General features: G+C 50.4%; 2 protein-coding genes across 12 annotated transcripts in view; one reads left to right on the top strand and one right to left on the bottom strand.

The window, feature by feature from the left end:
- Nucleotides 1-34: 34 nt before the first annotated feature.
- Nucleotides 35-11,538, bottom strand: HACD3 (3-hydroxyacyl-CoA dehydratase 3). Of its 4 annotated transcripts, XR_014229228.1 has the most exons (12): nt 11,430-11,538; nt 11,133-11,175; nt 9,795-9,868; nt 7,504-7,668; nt 6,448-6,499; nt 5,944-6,054; nt 5,212-5,339; nt 4,574-4,686; nt 3,892-3,998; nt 3,366-3,516; nt 2,971-3,102; nt 1,883-2,016 (listed from the first exon to the last, which is right to left on the bottom strand). XR_014229228.1 is itself a non-coding variant. In XM_082322237.1 (11 exons), the coding sequence occupies exons 1-11, from the start codon at nt 11,514-11,516 to the stop codon at nt 1,940-1,942; spliced, it is 1,089 nt and encodes a 362-aa protein (XP_082178363.1). In that variant the 5' UTR covers nt 11,517-11,538; the 3' UTR covers nt 39-1,939. The 4 variants fall into 4 exon arrangements, 3 of the variants coding, with proteins under 3 accessions (XP_082178365.1, XP_082178363.1, XP_082178364.1); XM_082322237.1 differs by lacking the exon at nt 3,366-3,516 and having other exon boundaries at nt 39-2,016; XM_082322238.1 differs by lacking the exon at nt 1,883-2,016 and having other exon boundaries at nt 2,947-3,102.
- A 283-nt stretch (nt 11,539-11,821) lies between these two features.
- Nucleotides 11,822-17,409, top strand: part of DPP8 (dipeptidyl peptidase 8) — a 32,289-nt gene continuing 26,701 nt past the window's right edge. For 3 of the 8 annotated variants that reach the window (XM_082322316.1, XM_082322315.1, XM_082322321.1), the window contains exons 1-2: nt 14,755-14,831; nt 16,456-16,725. In XM_082322316.1, coding sequence (XP_082178442.1) covers nt 14,813-14,831; nt 16,456-16,725 — 289 coding nt within the window. In that variant the 5' untranslated portion in view covers nt 14,755-14,812. Of the gene's footprint in view, nt 11,910-14,369; nt 14,419-14,754; nt 14,832-16,455; nt 16,726-17,409 lie in introns of those variants that run through there. The other 5 variants (XM_082322317.1, XM_082322320.1, XM_082322319.1 and 2 more) reach the window with 5 other exon arrangements.

The following is a 17,409-nucleotide window of genomic DNA, read 5'->3' as shown; positions in this document are numbered from 1 at the left end:
TGTAAATCTTTATTAATAGAAACACATTCTTTCTGAAGGACTAAAATTCAGTAGTGTTAAGATCCATGACAGCTTGCACTAGGTACCACAATTTCACCGAGAAATATGTATGAATACATATGGATTTCATAACAGAAGTTTAAATGCCCAGTGGAGAAATTAAAGTATGAAAGTGATCCTTGCTGTTCCATTACTCAGCTAATTCAATCCTCTGACATACTTCAAACATAGGTACAGTGTGTGCTATAGTGAAACATTAAGTGTGTAAATAATGCCCAACTCTTCTGAGTAAAGTAAGCTGCACTGTCCTTTGAGTGTGAGCCTCAAGTAGCCGTAAAGAGAAGTTGCATCATTCCTCTTGTTGACAGAACGCATTTGTGAACCGCAGTGTGGAGCTTGTACCAGGTCTTTGTTAAAATCTCCATGTAACGCTATTTCTCTTCCTTTACAGTACAGTCACTGGGCCCATATCACAAACAGTGAGCTGTTTGTTTCCTTTAATATAGAAAATAATTTTCTGGAGGATTCATACTGTTTTACAATAGAAAAAGATAAATAGTAACATGGCACTAAGCCAATCTCAACTGCAGTGCCTGTTCTGGGTTGCTGGCATTGCTTTGCATTGCCCTGGGGCAGTGGCAGTTATTGCAAAGCAACCTGTTCATAACCACAGTACGGTTTAGAGCAAACTTTTTGGACGTTTTCTAAACTGGATTAAGGAGGCCCGAGGGATCTGGAATTAACTGTGGGAGGCTAGGTGTGAAGAAGGGCATGTTGAAATAGTCACCTGAACCAAAGGTTTCCAGGTGAGAGAGCAGATGACCTGGAATGTGGGGGGAGCATCTCTGTTGTTGTTGTTGCTGCTGTTATTTAAAGCAAGCACAGGGGAAAGGGTCCCGTCAAACCCTGTGTGGGATCTCCCTTACTGAGATTTGATACACGCTATCAAAATAATACACGGTTATTTTGACCCACTACTCTATCCCACCACGGGCCAGCCAACAAAGCATAGGCACCATTTCTCCCTAAGTTTAAGTAGAAAAGCAAGCTTTACTGCCTTTCTGAAGGCTATAAATACAGGAGCTGCAGCCCTGCCAGGAATGATCAGAGGAGCCCGCTCTCCCACGACAGGACCACGGTTTCCCTTTGCATGGGTGAGATGGAGTTCTGTTGGGGTTCACATGCTAGGAGAAAGCTGGTACCTATGTTTCCGTATTTTGTTATGCTTCAGTGCTTGCGTTGCCAACCAGGAAAGCATTTCTCACCATGTCACAGAGCAGCAGCTTCCTTTCCCTGACTGGATAAGGATGTGTTGCTACAGGAATGCTAGGATCCACACAGCGCTCCTGTTAAGGCTAAACTAGAAACAGACTAAGTTGGTAGCATTTAAATCGACGTGAGCTACTTCCAGCATGAATTCTGCAACACCAGTATGCTGCAGAAGAAAAGGGGGGGGGGGTATGTGCTGAGCAAGTTTACCCCAACCATTAATGAACCCTGGCTCCTCCTGCCACCTGCGTGCACCCTAGGAACAGCGCGGGCCAGCTAATAGTATATCCCGACATCAGAAGCCCTATCTGCATGCAATATTGAAAGAGCAAATATCCAATTAAAAGATAAACACTATTTCTATTTAGTGCTGCTCCACTGTTTATAAGCATATTATATGCAGATAATAGGATTTCTTTCTCATACGGTAGTTGACAGGATACAAGTTTAAATGTTACTGTTCAATGGTAAGTGCCATGCATACATGATTGAAAGGGAACAAAATACAGTATATGGGAATGTTACCTGAATTCACTAGGAAATCATGAAATCTAGCGTGATCATTTCATTTTACAAAATTCTTTACATTACAGTGGGTAAAACCGTAAGAATTAGAGGCTTATCTTGTCATTGAGATAAGTTAGATAAGAAAGCATTGCAGTCCTCCCTTTTACTTCATCTTTCTCTTCTTTGGTCCGAGGTGCCGTTTCCTTTGCTTGTAGAGATGACGGCAGTTTACAAATAGCCCTGAAAAAGAATGAAGTGTTTAAGTAGGACATTATTGCCTCTTTTTAATGCTAGATGGCTGTACCAAATTTAAAAAAACAACAACAAAAACCAAACCAACCAACGACCACACAAAAAAGCGATGGTTTAAGGGTGTTGATAGCATTGAAAGGTAATGCAAGTTTTTTGTTGCTGGGCGAAGCAGGAGTTGCTGCACAGGCTCTTTGGTACCGGGCTGCTCAGAAGGTTGGTTTGTCACTTTTTAAAAGTTGCAACACCGGTTGTGCAGAGCTGGGGAAGGATCAAACAGGTATTTCAGAGTGAAACTCGATTAAAGTTATTCTTTAAGCAATGTGCGCAAAAGGGAGAAATCTAGTGAAAGTTTAGTTTAAAATTCTAGGTTAGATTCTACCGAGTTGTGGACACCCACGCATACCGGGTGTGCGTACTACAAAGCTGACATGTTTAAAAATGTTACAGCAGAAACCAAATATGTATCAAGCGCCGTTCTTCTTTAAATATACTACTATTTAAAGAGCCTTCTATATTGTTTCCTGGAAAAACATGACTTCATGTTGTATTTTGTTTCCTGGAAAAACGTGACTTCATGTTGCATTAGTGATTATAATGCAGTTAGTTTAGTTAAACATTGCTTTAATTTGAAATTATATACCTAGGTTATAAATACATGTAAAAATTATTCTTTTAAGCCAAGTGATCAGTAGATAATGGTGCTAACTTGTTACTAAGGTCTCCTTCTCGGGGGGGCTTAACCAATGCTAATTGTAGCTGTGTTCCCCTCCGTGACTGACAAATTTACATAAACAAGCAACAAGGATAATGCTTAACCTCAAGCAATTTTGTGTTGCCATGATCCCCAAGATGCAGGAATTTAATTTTCTTTGAAAAATATACTTATTCAGAGGAAACTGGTCTTTTTATTTCAATAGTGAGAAATACAATTAAATATCTTACCTAAAACCAAGGCTATAATGTATATTTGAAGCAAAAATGAAAACTGGATTGTGACGTTCAGTGGATTTGGCAATCCCAGACTAAATTCCCCTGTTTCACTGAAGATTGGAATGGATTGAACGACACAGATGGCTGAAAGCAGAAGGCCACCATTGTTACCAAACACAGATAAAATATACAACTGCCCAGCCCACACCAACTTTTTCAGGATATTCCCTTCTTATTTGCTAGCTCTCATTAATTATACTAATTTTAAAGCTTTTTTTTTTTTTTTTTAACATGCAGTACGATGGGAAGCAGCTAGCTGAGGCAGTCTAGGCACAGCGAACTTGCCTGGTGAGACACTGTTCTCATACACGACTGCAGCCTGCAGGGCCCGCGCCAGCAGTATTTACCATGCAGAAATACCCACAGCAATGAAACGGGCGTAGTCTTTGCTGTGCTTGGAGTGGGGCAATGCCCAGCCCGCTCCTGGCTCATAGAAACAGGTTCTGACAGGTATGATCACAACACATTTCTCACAGCTAGAAGCTGAGCGGTGATATGCTGCTTAAATAAATAAAAATTAAAAATAATCCAGACCCGTTCAGACAGAAGAGGTCACTGTAAAGCCCCCCCCACCCCGAAGGGCTACAGCAAGAACGCTAAGCGCCTGCTTCTTGGTCAGTTTGTTCAGGGAACCTTTTGTTGCCTTTACTTTCCTCTCCAGTGCCCAAAAGGAAGACTACTTTTCACATCAAATTGAAAAAAATATTTGATTCGGTAAGAAAGAAAAAATGCTTTCATTTGGTTCAGCTCAAAGCAAATGTCTGTCTATCTGTTCTATTCTATTATTTTTAAGTCCAGCAGCCAAAAAAAAAAAAAAATTGAGTTATTTGCCCAGCCTTGAATTCAGTATTAAACTGTCTTTTTTGGACATACCTTCCGACAAGCCTCCTAAGGGGTAGAAAGGGATCCAGAGAGTGTAACGGAGCCAGGTTAGTGGTTTCCATTCAATACCGATACATGAAAGAATGTAATATGGATACCTAAAGCCAGTTCAGTGTGAGAAGAAACAGACGCTGTTTAAACTGGAAGCTGCTACTAGAATTAGTCTTGCATATATATGCTGTGTAGTCAACATAATTCCCAAATGACACAAGAATATTACAACTGTTCCTATGGATCATGATGGACACACCCTTATTTGGCAGTTTACAGAACTTAGGCTATTATTCTGACCATAGGGATGAATGTAACTGCCTGGCTTGCCTAATAAACCTTTCAAAATATTGCTTTTAAAAGAGAAACAGAGCATAGTGCAGCTCACTTAACAATGGAAATCCAAAGCAACAGCACCCTCAAGGCAAAAAGCAACAGGTTTCCCTAGGTTCAGGGTAGTATTAATTATTATTTTCAAACTCCAGCCTTGTCCCAGCTTTTGGCAGATGGGACAACCTAGGAAGGCTGTGCCAGTCCATGTCTAAAGGAGATTTTACCCTCTGGGGCCGATGCACTAGAGCCACTCTTCCAAAAGGTACAAGGATCAACATCTTCTGTAAAGAGTTCTTGGGAACAACCACGTTGTTCTGCACACACCTGCTAGAGGAAAAATCCCACAAACCTGAACAGCTCAATGATACTCCAGAAATAAAATATGAAGAACACCACAGGTTTGCTCTGCATTTCCTCTGAGTTTCCAAGGACAACAAACAAAATAAAGTTTCTTCCAAATATCTGTTTAAGAAAAACAAATTAAGGAACAGTCACACTCTTCATCAAAAGAAAGAGCAAGTCCTTGCTGTCAAAACCACGCAGGATATCTACTCTTCACGCCCAAAACATATGCTGAGCACGTAACTAACTCTGCAGCCGAGCTGTGCCCTGTTTCTTACGAGCATGCATTTCGCTCTGTATTTAGGTGCAATCCACGGGCCCTAGTCTTAAATCATCTGTCCTCGTTTTTATGCACAACCACCACAACCAGGATAAAAAGGGCAGTGGCACCAAATCAAAATCACGTACTTTTCATCAGCCGCTTCTTGCTTTTGTTGTCCCAAAGTATCTTACGTAGGTGATGGAAGAAGGTAGCCTGCCACAGCTAAGACTGGGAAGCACGGATTCCTGCCTCTTGAGTAATATATTCTCTAGTCCAGTGCCAGTGAGGCGTATCACTTATTTCAGGAGAGTCTCAACGCTTGTGTAAAATAGAGATTTACTTTAAACGTGGGAAGAGCAAGGAGAAGAATCTTAAAATATTACCTGCACTACAGCAGGTATCAGCGGTGATCTGACTAGTCCTATTAGGGAATTCATGATCTCCATTAATGCCAGGGTCTGACAGAAATACATCATGTCAGCAATAGTGTGAAATGTATCATAGAAGGAATCTGTAAGACACAGGAAACCATTTTAGAGAACAAAGGAATTTCCATGTTGAGGAAGCTGGCGCAGCAGCGTAGCTCGTGATAACGGGATTCTAGTTGTATTTGAAAAAAAACATTATGCATAATTATATAACCTCTTTACAGGCCTTATCTTGAAGTCACAGCAGTTAGGCCAGAAACGCTGCTCAAGTGCTCCGTTTCACACACAGAAGGAACAAGAGCTATTTCAGTAATTACTTTACAAAAAAAAGCGATAGCGCTGTACCTCAATAGAAGGAACGGTTCTTGCTTCAAAAACAAAATATTCTGCCCGGCTCATTTTCAAAAATACTAACATTGCAGTGAGCAAGACATTTTGCTCCAACTGTTGTTTTCCAGAAGTAATCTTGGCAGACTACAAGTGCCATTCATCAGAAGATGCAGCTGTGATTTACAAGAAGACAGTATTTTTCTATCCTTGACACTGTGATGGCTTTTGAGAGGTTTTTGTTGTGATGCGTTTAGCTTTGTTTCCTAAATATGCCTTCCTTTAGATTTCACTATTTAGAAAGTATTAAAAACCCAAACCAAACCCCCCAATGTAAATAGAATAGTGCTTATTACTTGCCTTTTCCTAAGATGAACAGTCGTACTGTCATGTTCACAAAAATCCAAGAGAATCCCAAAAACTGTACAAGATTATACATGATTAAGTATCCCTTCTTCAGGTGTTTGAAAGCTAAAAATCAATAATGAATACACGAGGTGAGCAGAGTACAATGGTAACACTTCTGCAAAGAGTACAGCTGCAAACCAGGCTTTCTATGAGAATAAAGCTTACAAGAAAAAGGGAAGGTATTGATGGCAATAAAAGGGTTGCTGTGTGCACTGTGGGTTCTGCCTGCTTTTACCATCATCTGCTAGAAGTCAGTTCTTGCTAGTCAGACTTTTTAAATGCCTTGGAGACTGCCGTCCATTTTTATTAAATTTCTAAACAGCTCACAATACAAAGATCCGCCTCCAAGACGCACCAAGCCAGCCAAAATTGCTCCGTAAGAGTTGAGGTTCGCAGCAAGAGTGACAGAAGCTTTCTAACCCCCACCTTACACACTAAAAAGGTACGGTTACTTACGGTCTTTTGGGGCTCTGGATTCTATTTTCATTTTGTTAATCTTTTCTTCTTCCTTAAGATGAAGGATAAGGTTTTAAAGACTGTTACTGTAATTAGCAAGTGATTTGTTAACTATACTACTGCAAAGCTAGTGGTTTTAAAACTCAGCTAAGCAGCCAGTTGCTAGAGGGTTTAAATTTTCACCTGCATAAAACAGCACACTCATCATCCAGAAATTATGGCACAGTAAAAGCTAGAGGGTGTTAACTAGTTATCCTACCTTCAGTATGTACTTCATTCTAGTAATTAGATGCTTTTGCTGAAAAAGCCTGCTGGTTTCTGTGTTAATGCTCAGTTATTACTGTTTCTTAGAGCTGTAGAGCCGTTCCTTAAAACATTTCATGACCCACCAGTGAGAACATCCAGCCCAGGCTCCCTGCCTGCCCTTCACCACTGCTTGCTGGCTCCTGGCATTGCAGCGGCCCTTTCTCCTCCGTGCTAAGCTCAGTGGCTGTGGAGGAGAACAGGGCAGCGTTTGTCGTAAAACAGATTTGCAGAAATGTGGTCTGTTCAAGTCTTTTCCAAGAGGGTCTTGCAGCTCCCTGCTGCAGTAAGCTGCTCGAGCTTCCCAGATGGTGGGAACGCACCGTCAGGGCTAGCCCAGCGGCTCAGGAAAGAGCCTCAGAAATCCCTGCTTTCCAGACAAGCAATGCCCAGGACCGGTGTCCTTGGGCTCCATATGGCCCATTGATATGATCTTCATATGGATCGGGACACAGGGCTGCGGAGGCGTTGGGCAAGGGGTGCAAGCCTTCAGCTGCAGACCCTGGCCAGCGCACAGCCACCAGTTCAGATTCACGCTGCTGCTCTTTCTAGCCAGGAGTGTGCCTATTTCCAAACTCCCGCATACAATTTGAGCCATTTAACCAATTCTACGCGGGATCTGTATGAAATAACAGTAACTATCAGCACGCCAGACAACTCCGGGTAAATGAAGAACACAAGTTGATGTGCAGGGGAACAGCTACCCTTGCTGTGTAGCTGGCAGCACAAGCCACACGTGCCCACAGGACTGACCTTCTCCTTCAGTTCCATTTCAGCATCCGATTCATCTAACCAGCGGTCAAAGTCAGGGGCCAGGAAGAGCGGGCGCTTCTCTTGCTTGGTGAGTCTCTCCCACCAGTTACTCTCTTTTTTCTGCACAGTGATGTTCAGCTGCCTTTGAGTCACCCTGCATACAGGCTGAGGGAAGATACAGGAGCATAGATCAGCAGAAGTCCTAAGAAACAAGCTCTGAGACTGAGTTGATACCCAAGCTCTCCTTATCAAGGAGGCAGGGATGACACGGACTGCTGCAGCACAAGCATCTCTCTGCTGCCCAAGGCATGGAAGCAAAGGGCAGCCCAGTTGAGATGGCAGCTGTGATGGCTGTAGGACTTGATAAGAGCTTGAAAGCCTGCCCGTACCGCACAGCACCATTGCATCCCACCACAAAGAGCTAGCACAGACCCTGGCACTAGTCTTCCTAGGCAGAACCTGTGATCTTGGCTGTAGACCTTCTCGCATCCAGTACCGTGAGCCACTCGCTCTCTCTAGCCAGTGGTAAAAATAACACTCCCATCAGCCACAGGTCCCTGTCCACAACAGGGGACCTCACGTGACACCTGCTACAGCACGAGGAAGAGCTAACAGCCTTAGGAAACACCTGGAGACAACGGTGAGCTGACGGACCTGGTGGTGTGGTTGCTGCCACCCTGCAAGGCCTCTCCACCATGGCCACATTCTGCATAATGGCAGCCCAGACCCCCTCCATCCTTACACAGCACTGTCACCCTGGGTGCCCACCCTCACTGCCACCATCGCAGCCCTCCGCACCTCGAGCCTACGCCAGGGTGCTCTGCATGGGATGGCCTCTCAAACCAGCTGAAACCGATGCAGAAGAGCCACGAACTGTGCTCTTAACTGTGCACGTTACACCGGCACTGCTCTCTCAAGGCTGGCTGGATGCTCCTGGGACATCTGAAGGCTGCGGCTGTAATTTACAGCTACCAACGCCTGGTCCTCACCTGCTGGAAGCTCCATCTCTCGCTGGTGGCCGGCCTGGCACCAGCAAGAAGCACTCATGGTGCACATCAAAGCTAAAAGAGACAACCCTGGACTGCAATACTTCCTAGTCCCAACCATCTGTAGTTACGCAGATTTCACGGAGTCGATTCTCCTCCAGCCCCTCCACGGTGACTCAGAGTGACTAGACTTTTGGAAGGAGGCTGCTCTGCAGAGGCAAGGGCTCGCCTTCCAGGCCTGGCTCCCAGCACAGCCGTGTCTGCCAGCGCAGGGGACAAGCAGTGGTGGGCACCTCTCCCCCCACTGTGGACCAGGCAGCTGCTGCTTTACAGGACAGCTGACAAACTGGCAACCAGATCCCGGAACCAAGAGATGTTCGCTGTCTGCCACTGAATACCTGGTAGGAGCCACACAAGAAATCTGCCTGCTGACAGCAGCCTAGAGCTGGGGATGCCTTTCTCCAGGAAAGTTTTGGTTCAACATCAATTTCGGGATGACCAGACCCTAGAAATTTACCCTCCGGCCCCTTGCTGTGTTGCACAGAGGGAACCGTCTCCTCCCTTGCTGAAGCAGCAGAGGTGAACGGTGGCTCCCAGTCTGACTGCAGCTATCCCCAATGGGCAGCCAGGAAAAAACAGCACAAATCCTGCACCGGGAGCAGAGCCCAGAGTTTTCCCCTGCCCCTAACAGCTTTGAGAGGTAAAGACAGACTTTACAGCCACCTGCGAGTAACACGGAGGGGCTGCTCCTCCAGCCAAGCTCGCTGCTAGCAGACTACAACAGCAATTAAGAAAAGATTTTGCAATAGGAGCCGCGGCATATCTGTACTGGCAACCTAAGAAATCGGCACAAGCCAGAAGCACTACTTCTCACGACTTTATTTGGTCAGGCTGCAAAAGAAGCCAGGCAACATCACACTGACCCTTTGCAGCAGAGTGTCCCCTGCTCTCCAGTCAAGGTTGCATCAGACAACACGTTGCCAGATTCTCCCATTATTTTGCCGCTTTAAATCCTTAAAAAAAAATTACAACTACTGTTTAACAACCGATACGTGTAAGGCCCTGTTTCTATTAAAGCTGACCCATGCGAGCCCTGTCTCCAGCGAGGTGATTTGCATGAAGGCAGGATGGTGGCTTAGCACGGGGACAGAGGACTGCCACAGACGGCTTTTAGTTTGCAGCAGGTACAGAATCACCAGGAAAATCCAAACGGCATATTATGGACTTTACGCACAGCCATTTTCCTTTCAAGTTTTTCAAAAATTACTTTTTCTTTGCAAGAGTTAGAAAAGTAAAAATACCTACTTTAGGCTCAACAGGTTCTAGGAACTCAATCTGAAATTCGTAGATGTTGTCCCCTTTGGCACCATGACCCTGAGCTAAAAGAGAAGAATTAACAGTCAGCGTGAAGGTCCCAGCCAGTTCCGCACACCCCACCTGCAAAGGACGCTTTATACACAGAAATATTCAGCGGTTATTTACAGTGGTTCCCCCTGCCTTGCTGGGAGGCAAGAGGAAACCACACGATAACAGAGAAGACACAAACGGCCCAAAATGTTGCTCGGAGGTGCGGTCGCTGGAGTCGGCAGCTAAAGCTGCAGCTCTGCGTGGTGCTGGAAAAGGGTCCTCGCTCGCAGGAAGGCAGCGTGCAAGCTTCCCAAAAAGAGGGGCCCAAAAGGCTGCTCACGGCTAACTTGAATCCGACTGGAAGTCCCCTGTGCCGGACAGCCTTTGGGGGATCCAGCCTCCGCACTGACGAGCGAGCGCCCGGGGAGGCCGGTCTCCGGTGGGTCCGTAGGAGCGTGCTGTGGGGAGTCCCCTCCCAAGGGCAGGAGGGTGCCTTCGTCTCTCATCTCCCGCATACGCAGGCCTTGCCCCTGGAAGGGCTCCGAAAACCTGCACGCTGAGTTTAATTTCCACCCTTCCACGCCGTAAACTGATCCTGAAGTGAACACAACGTGCAACAACACCCTATCAAATGGCCCTGGCTGTGGCTCACCAGGGAGGCAGCACTTCCTAGCCAACGCATCTTAAAGAAAACCACCAAATAAACGAGAAAACCCAAATAAAAACAGCTACAGGGTATCCTCAGTGCTACCCGGCCAAGCTCCACGGTGCTGCAACGTGCAGCTGCCCGGCTGAAACAAAACCACCTTTCAGGAGGAGATCTGCTTTACCTTTCAAATCGAGCGCTAGTTCCCGATGCGGAGGTTTGATAACAGTTGCAAACAAGGTCTTTGTGAAAGGAAAAATTGCCGTGAGTTACCTCTGGAGTTCAGCTGAGACAGGCCAGCAAAGACGTATGGAAATGTCACTGATATTTAAATACGGGGAGGTTGGGGATTGTTTTCTTATTAGATAAGATACAACCTGCTGCCGTTATTAGCGCTGGAAAACCAGGGTTTGCAGGTGTGTGTCACGACGTACCGTGTACCTGCCCGGCACCCAGCACGGAGCTCGCTCGCTGCCACCAAGGGCAGCGATGGGGCCCGGGCACCCCGTGGCTGCGGGCACCCCGTGGCTGCGGGCACCCCGGCCTCTCCACCCGGGACAGGGCCCAGCCGGGTGGGCCCGGCCCAGCGGGCGGCAGCCGTGGCGTTGCGGGAGACCCCCCCCCTCCGCCGCCGCCGCGGCAGCCCCTACCTTTGAAATGCAGCACGTTGTCGGTGATGGCGACGTCCGGGTTCTGCAGGAGGAGAAGCGGCGTCAGGCGGCAGCTCGCGCCCCGGGGGGCGCGCGGGGCCGCGCTCCCCCAAGCCCCCGCGCCCGCCCCGCGCCGCTCCCCGCCGCCTCTGCAAAAGCGGGGCTGCGCGGACGGCCTCCCCGCGCCCGCGGGACGGCGCCGCGGGTGGGTGTCCCCCGCGGGGGGTGGGTGGAGGGGTGTCCCCCGCGGGGGGGGGCGGGGCTGCCCTCTCCCGCCCCCTCCCCTCCCCCCGGTACCTGCACGTCGCTCAGCTCCACGCGCAGGTAGAGCTCGCGGTGCCGCTGCGCCCAGTGCACGTGCGGCCGCAGGCTCGGGCCCGCCATGGCGCGCGCCGCCCCGCGCCGCGCCGCTCCCCAGGGCGACCGGAGGGGCGGGGGGGGGGGGGCGGTGTGTGCTGTTCCCGCGCGCCTGCGCACAGCGCCCGCCGCACGCGGCCGGGGGTGGGCGGTTCCTAGCGCGCCTGCGCACCGCGGCCATGGCCGCCTCCGCTCAGCTGCCCCCGCCGCGGCGGGGCGGCCCGGGCCCCGCGGCCTCCCGGGGCTCCTCCGCTGGCCCCAGGGGTCCCCCGCTCTCCCCTGCGGCCCCTCGGGGCCTTGCGTGTCCCCCCCACCCAGGTCCATGCGCGGCCTCCCCCGTGGCCTCGGGTCGCCGCAGGCCCCAGAGGTGCCGCCTGTGTTGGCCGCGATGGCAGTGACCTCGGTGAGAGAACGCCTCAGGTATTTTAACACAACTGTGACGCCTTTCGGGCGCCGTTGGCTTTCGGCCCCCCTTGGCAGCCTCCTACCGCCTGGGACATCCAGGCCCTCAAGTTAACGGCTGGACTTGGTGGTCTTAAAGGTCCTTTCCAACCTAAACGATTCTATGAGTATGGCTAAAAAACCGGCTGGATGGCCGGACCCAAAGAGTTGTGAATGGAGTCAAAGCCAGTTGGCAGCCGGTCACAAGCGATGTTCCCCAGGGCTCAGCACTGGGGCCAGTTCTGTTTAATATCTTTATCAGTGATCTGGACGAGGGGATCGAGTGCACCCTCAGTCAGTTTGCAGATGACACCAAGCTGGGTGGAAGCGTCGATCTGCTGGAGGGCAGGAAGGCCCTGCAGAGGGACCTGGCCAGGCTGGGTCGTTGGGCTGGGGCCAACTGTATGAGATTCAACAAGGCTCAGTGCCAGGTCCTGCACTTGGGTCACAACAACCCCAGGCAACGCTGCAGGCTGGGGGAGGAGCGGCTGGGAGCTGCCTGGCGGAAAAGGACCTGGGGGTGTTGGTTGACAGCCTCCTGAACATGAGCCAGCAGTGTGCTCAGGTGGCCAAGAGGGCCAATGGCATCCTGGCTTGTGTCAGGAATAGTGTGGCCAGCAGGAGCAGGGAGGTGATGGTGCCCCTGTACTGGGCACTGGTGAGTCTGCACCTCGAATGCTGTGCTCAGCGCTGGGCCCCGCACCCCAAGGCGGCCATGGAGGGGCTGGAGCGTGGCCAGAGCAGGGCAGCGAGGCTGGGGCAGGGGCTGGAGCACAAGGCTGGGGAGGAGCGGCTGGGGGAGCTGGGGGGGCTCAGCCTGGAGAAGAGGAGGCTGAGGGGAGCCCTCATTGCTCTCTGCAGCTGCCTGAAAGGAGGCTGGAGCCGGGGGGGTCGGTCTCTTCTCCCCAGGAACAAGCGATGGGACGAGAGGAAACGGCCTCAAGCTGCGCCAGGGCAGGTTTAGGTTGGATATTAGAAAAAACTTCTCTACCGAAAGGGTAGTCAGGCCCTGGAACAGGCTGCCCAGGGAAGTGGTTCATTTAAAAGCCGGGTGGACGTGGTGCTTGAGGACATGGTTTAGTGGTGGGCTTGGCAGTGCTGGGTTAACGGTTGGACTCGATGATCTTAAAGGTCTTTTCCAACCTTAATGATGCTGTGGCTATATAAGCGTGCCCCGCCACCGCTCTGACCGAGGGGGGTTGCCTTGGTGTTGACCCCCATCCTCCTCCCTCAGCGCCACAGGCCTTCCCCCAGGGGCGGCCTCCTGCAAGGGCACGGGGAGCTGCTCAAGCCACCCCAGCCATAGCCAAGGGAGGCTGATAAAAATTTAGAAAATACCATGCCTTCTGTAGCCTGCCCCATGGCCGCGTGCCTCTTGCACTGTAATTATGTACCTTGCTGCTAATAAGGCTAAAAAAGGGCAGCAGCGATGCCGGTGAGACTTTTGAAAGCTCACGCAAGGGCACCTTGCCCATGGCCTTCCAGACTGCGCTGGCGAAGTCCATCCTCCCCTCCATCCCTCCCCGCTTCAGGGCGCTTCCTCGTGCTCCCGCAGAGGATTTTCTGCGCAAATCTCCGCATCGCGTCGGTAAGAGACGCCAGCTCCGTGCCTCAGCCTGCCTCCAAGCAGGTGATTTCCAACCTCTGCCAGCCGCTGGGGCTGCAAAGCCGCTGCGGAGGGACGGGCGAGCTGTAGCAATACTTGCAGGGCTGCTTTATTTTGGAAGGCAAACCCCACGTACCCTTTAGGGGCCAGCAAGCCCCGGGGCAGCGCGGGAGACGGCGCCGAGCAGCCGGTGCGGGGAAAAACAGCCCTCAGGTCCGTGGGTGACCTGGGGCTTGTGCTTGTGCACGCATTTAGGAGGGGGCACCTGCAGCAGAATTATTTTTTCTGGTTTATGGTGGATGGAAAAAAGACTTGGCTTTGCAAAAAAGTGGCTGTGGTTTGCAAAGGGAAATTCAAATGGATGGAAGCGTTTGGCTGGGGGCTCACTGCACTGGAGCCCGTGGGTGCCCTGGGCTGAACGCGCGTTCTTGGTAGCTGGGAATTATTTTTTGCTGTGGGAAGCGTGCCAGCGTGGAAGGGCGAGCTTTTTTGGGGGGGAAAAAAAGCCGATTTTTGAAACTGAAGGCTCCCAGTGCATGGGGGTTTGCATGACCCGACCCCTGTGCAGGGGGAAACGTGTGTGTGTGTCCCGGGTCCCCGTGCAAGGGGTGACGTGTGTCCCGGGTCCCCGTGCCGGAGCAACCCGCCTGTCCCGCTGCACGCTCCCCGCAGTCCGGTCCTCCCGGCCGGCAGGCGGCGCCCTCGTCCGTACGCCGCGGTGCTCGGCGCGGCTGGGGCGAGTGCGGCGGCGCCGCTTCCTCCCCGCCTGCAGGGGGCGCTGCTCCGCCTAGCGCGGCCCGGCGGCCCCTCCTGGCGGAAGCGGAAGCGGCCCGGCGGGGCGGCTCGGCAGCATCGCCGCCGCGGAGCGCCGTGAGTACCGGGGTGGGTGAGGACCCTCGTGGGGCCCGGGGTTCCCGGGGGAGGTGGCTTCCGGGGAGCGGGGCTGCCGCCTCCGTCCTCGGGGGGAGCTGCTGGTACCCCGTGGGGTGGGAGAAGGAGGGGGCTTTGCCCCGGGGCGGCCTGGCTTTCCGCCCCCGGCCAGGCCTGCCCGCTGCCCCCGGCGGTGGAGGGCCCCTCCTGGGGTCTGCCCGCTTCCTCCGGCCTCGGCGGCAAGGGCAGGGCCGCGGCCGTTCACCCCGCTCAGGGCCGACCTGCCCCTCCGGCGCACCCTGCGGATACGAGACGTCCTACGGTGTTGTAGTGCTGGAGGGTCACCGGAGCTGGTGTGAAGGATGCCGCGGTCTCTCTTTGTTGGCTGCAGGAAGGTGGAAATAAAATGCTTCACGTGGCAGAAGGTGGCTGCAGTAGACCTCCCGCAGTGATCTCCTGGGAGGCAGATCCTCACGTTACCCCGGGCTAACATCACCTTGCTGGGCGGCAGTTCTCACTCTTGTTTGCTCGTTAAAGTGTGCCGCTCTTTGTTTTCTACCTCTTTTCTTGGAGGGGAGTGTGAGAAGTAGGTCGGGTTAAGACATACCAGCATCTGAGTGTAGGTGGGGAAAGGAGATTTTTTTTTCATTGATATTCTGCAAATTAGATGAGAGTTTTCTGATTGGGGACTGAAGTCTCATTGTCAGTTTCTAACGCTGTCTGAGCAGAGCAATGTTCTGGGTATGTGTTTGGACTCTCCTCCCAGTTTTACAGGGCTGTTTAACTTGTGCCGTATTTTTGTGTTGTAAATAGCTCAGGCAAAAGAAAGATCTCTGTTTGTTGTGTTTGTCTTGTCAAAGGTGGAACCAAACTTTTAATCCAGACTTGCACTGCTTTGCTTTTAGCAGTTTGTGTTAAAAGGGGTTTGGTCCAAGGTGTAGGTCGTCTCTTTTTCACTCAGCTGTGACAGATATCTCAGTGGCTGTGGAGAGCCGCAGGAGAGCCAGTCCATCCGGGAGCTTTGCCTTAAGCAGCTGTGCTGCCCCAAGCCCTTGCCTTGAGATTCAGTGGTCCTTTAGTGCCTGTGTGCGCAATGGAAATGCTTTATTTAGTCTGTATTAATGTTTTTGTTAGGCTCAGGCCACCAAGCTCTGCCCTAGCAGCGTGCAGAACAGTTGTGCAGCCTTTCCATTCTATATATAGAAACAACCTCTCCTTTTGAGGATTGACAGTCCTTACACCTTGGTCTCTCCGGTAATGAACTATGTGGTGGGAGTTTATAGCTTGGATCCGTTTGGAGCCACCCTCAGATCTGGGATTTACAGTGGAAAGGCTCGCTTTCCTCTTGCCAGACATCTGGGCTGTTTGTTCCAGCTCAGATCTGCTTTGTAAAGCACAGCTGACTGCAGGAAGAGATATCTGCTAAATTGACAACCTGTTCGGGAGGACAAGACTTACGCCGCAGATAAATCTATTTGGCAACTGCTTTTTTCACTGTATCCCCTTGCTTCTGGTATTGCCTCACACTTCTGGAAGAGGCTTACCCATACAGTATTTGTAGTTATATCCCTGAGATGATAGAATAGTGATGATCATTGCTAGACCCTTCTGAGCTTTGTTCGAAAGGCGATGCAAACAAACCCAAGAAATTACAGGAGAATAATGGGAATAAGGGCATGCGCTTGCCTAGGCCCGTTGTGAATGGCCTGGTGGTTCCAAATCAACTACTGCTGTTATTTCTTCTAAGCAGTTGGTTGTCCAAGATCTTGCTACAGTCCTAATCATCCCCCGTTCTGATATCAGTGTAGCGAGGTGATATTTGTGCAGTTCACAGGGAGGAGGAAGCACATAGGAGCTTAACGGGGAAGAATTTATCTGCTTCGTGAACTGAAATGAGTAGTTGGGATCTGGTGGGGTGGCAAAGGCACCAACAATAAAGCTGTGTGGCTCTATGAAGTTCTTAGTGCCATACTGTTTCGGGAGTCTGAAGGGAATGTTTGCTGGGCTGCTGGAAGGCAATGCTGAACCTCTGCTATTCTGTTCTTCCAGAAACATGCAACATGGCAGCAGCCATGGAAACTGAACAGCCGGGCCTTGAAATCTTTGAAACCGCGGGCTGTGAGGAGCAGGTCCAGAGAGAGGAGCAGCCAAAACTGGAACCTTTCTATGTAGAGCGACATTCCTGGAGCCAGCTTCGGAAACTGCTCACAGATACGCGGAAGTATCATGGGTACATGATGGCAAAAGCCCCTCACGACTTCACGTTTGTGAAGAAAAATGATCCTGAAGGACCTCATTCCGATAGGATCTACTATCTGGGTAAGCTTGCTGCCCCAGCCTGTGTCTTGACTAAACAGTCACTGCAGAGGCTGTTCGGGTTTGACTGTTCTTGAGAGCTGGATGTTTCTGGCAGTTAAATCGGAATGGGTTTCAGGCCAGATTGGCTGGTCAAATGTCATGGTCATAATTGTTATATCTCATTAAAACTTGCAATGTAATCTCCCACAGAAATGGTGTGGTTGGAGGTGACCCATTAGGCCTGGTGGAGCTGGAAAAGAACTGTGAAGCGTCCCCTGGGACATGTTCCCTAGCTGGGAGGGTGGGTTAAGTCTGTTTGGTCCACTTTCTCTCACTCCAAGTGCGATATCCCCTCTCCAAAAGCTGTGTCGGTTTGATCTCCTTTCTCTTAATTACAACTAGTAACTTTCTCCTTCAAAGTTTCCTTCCAAAACCGAGATTATAAATGGAATTTTGAAAGTCCTTTGTGCCTCAGCTACTGATGGAGTAGGTTTTCCAGGGATTCTGGAGGGAATAAATAGGAGTGTAGGGTGGGGGCAGCTTAAAGAGTAAATATTTTTCTCAAGAATTTTGGTCTTGATAATGAAGAACTTATTGTAATTTATTGTTCTTGGCCTCAGTGCCTCACTTCTGCATTGTTTCACTAATTAGTGTTCACTTGATATATCTGCATTTCTAAATTGCAGCTGTGCTTGAAGTGATTTG

This window comes from Platalea leucorodia (genome assembly GCF_965183815.1).
Source record: "Platalea leucorodia genome assembly, chromosome: 9".
NCBI classification, from domain to species: Eukaryota; Metazoa; Chordata; class Aves; order Pelecaniformes; family Threskiornithidae; genus Platalea; species Platalea leucorodia.
The sequence above is the reverse complement of the archived record's forward strand: the minus strand, read 5'-3'. Positions and strand labels throughout refer to the sequence as shown.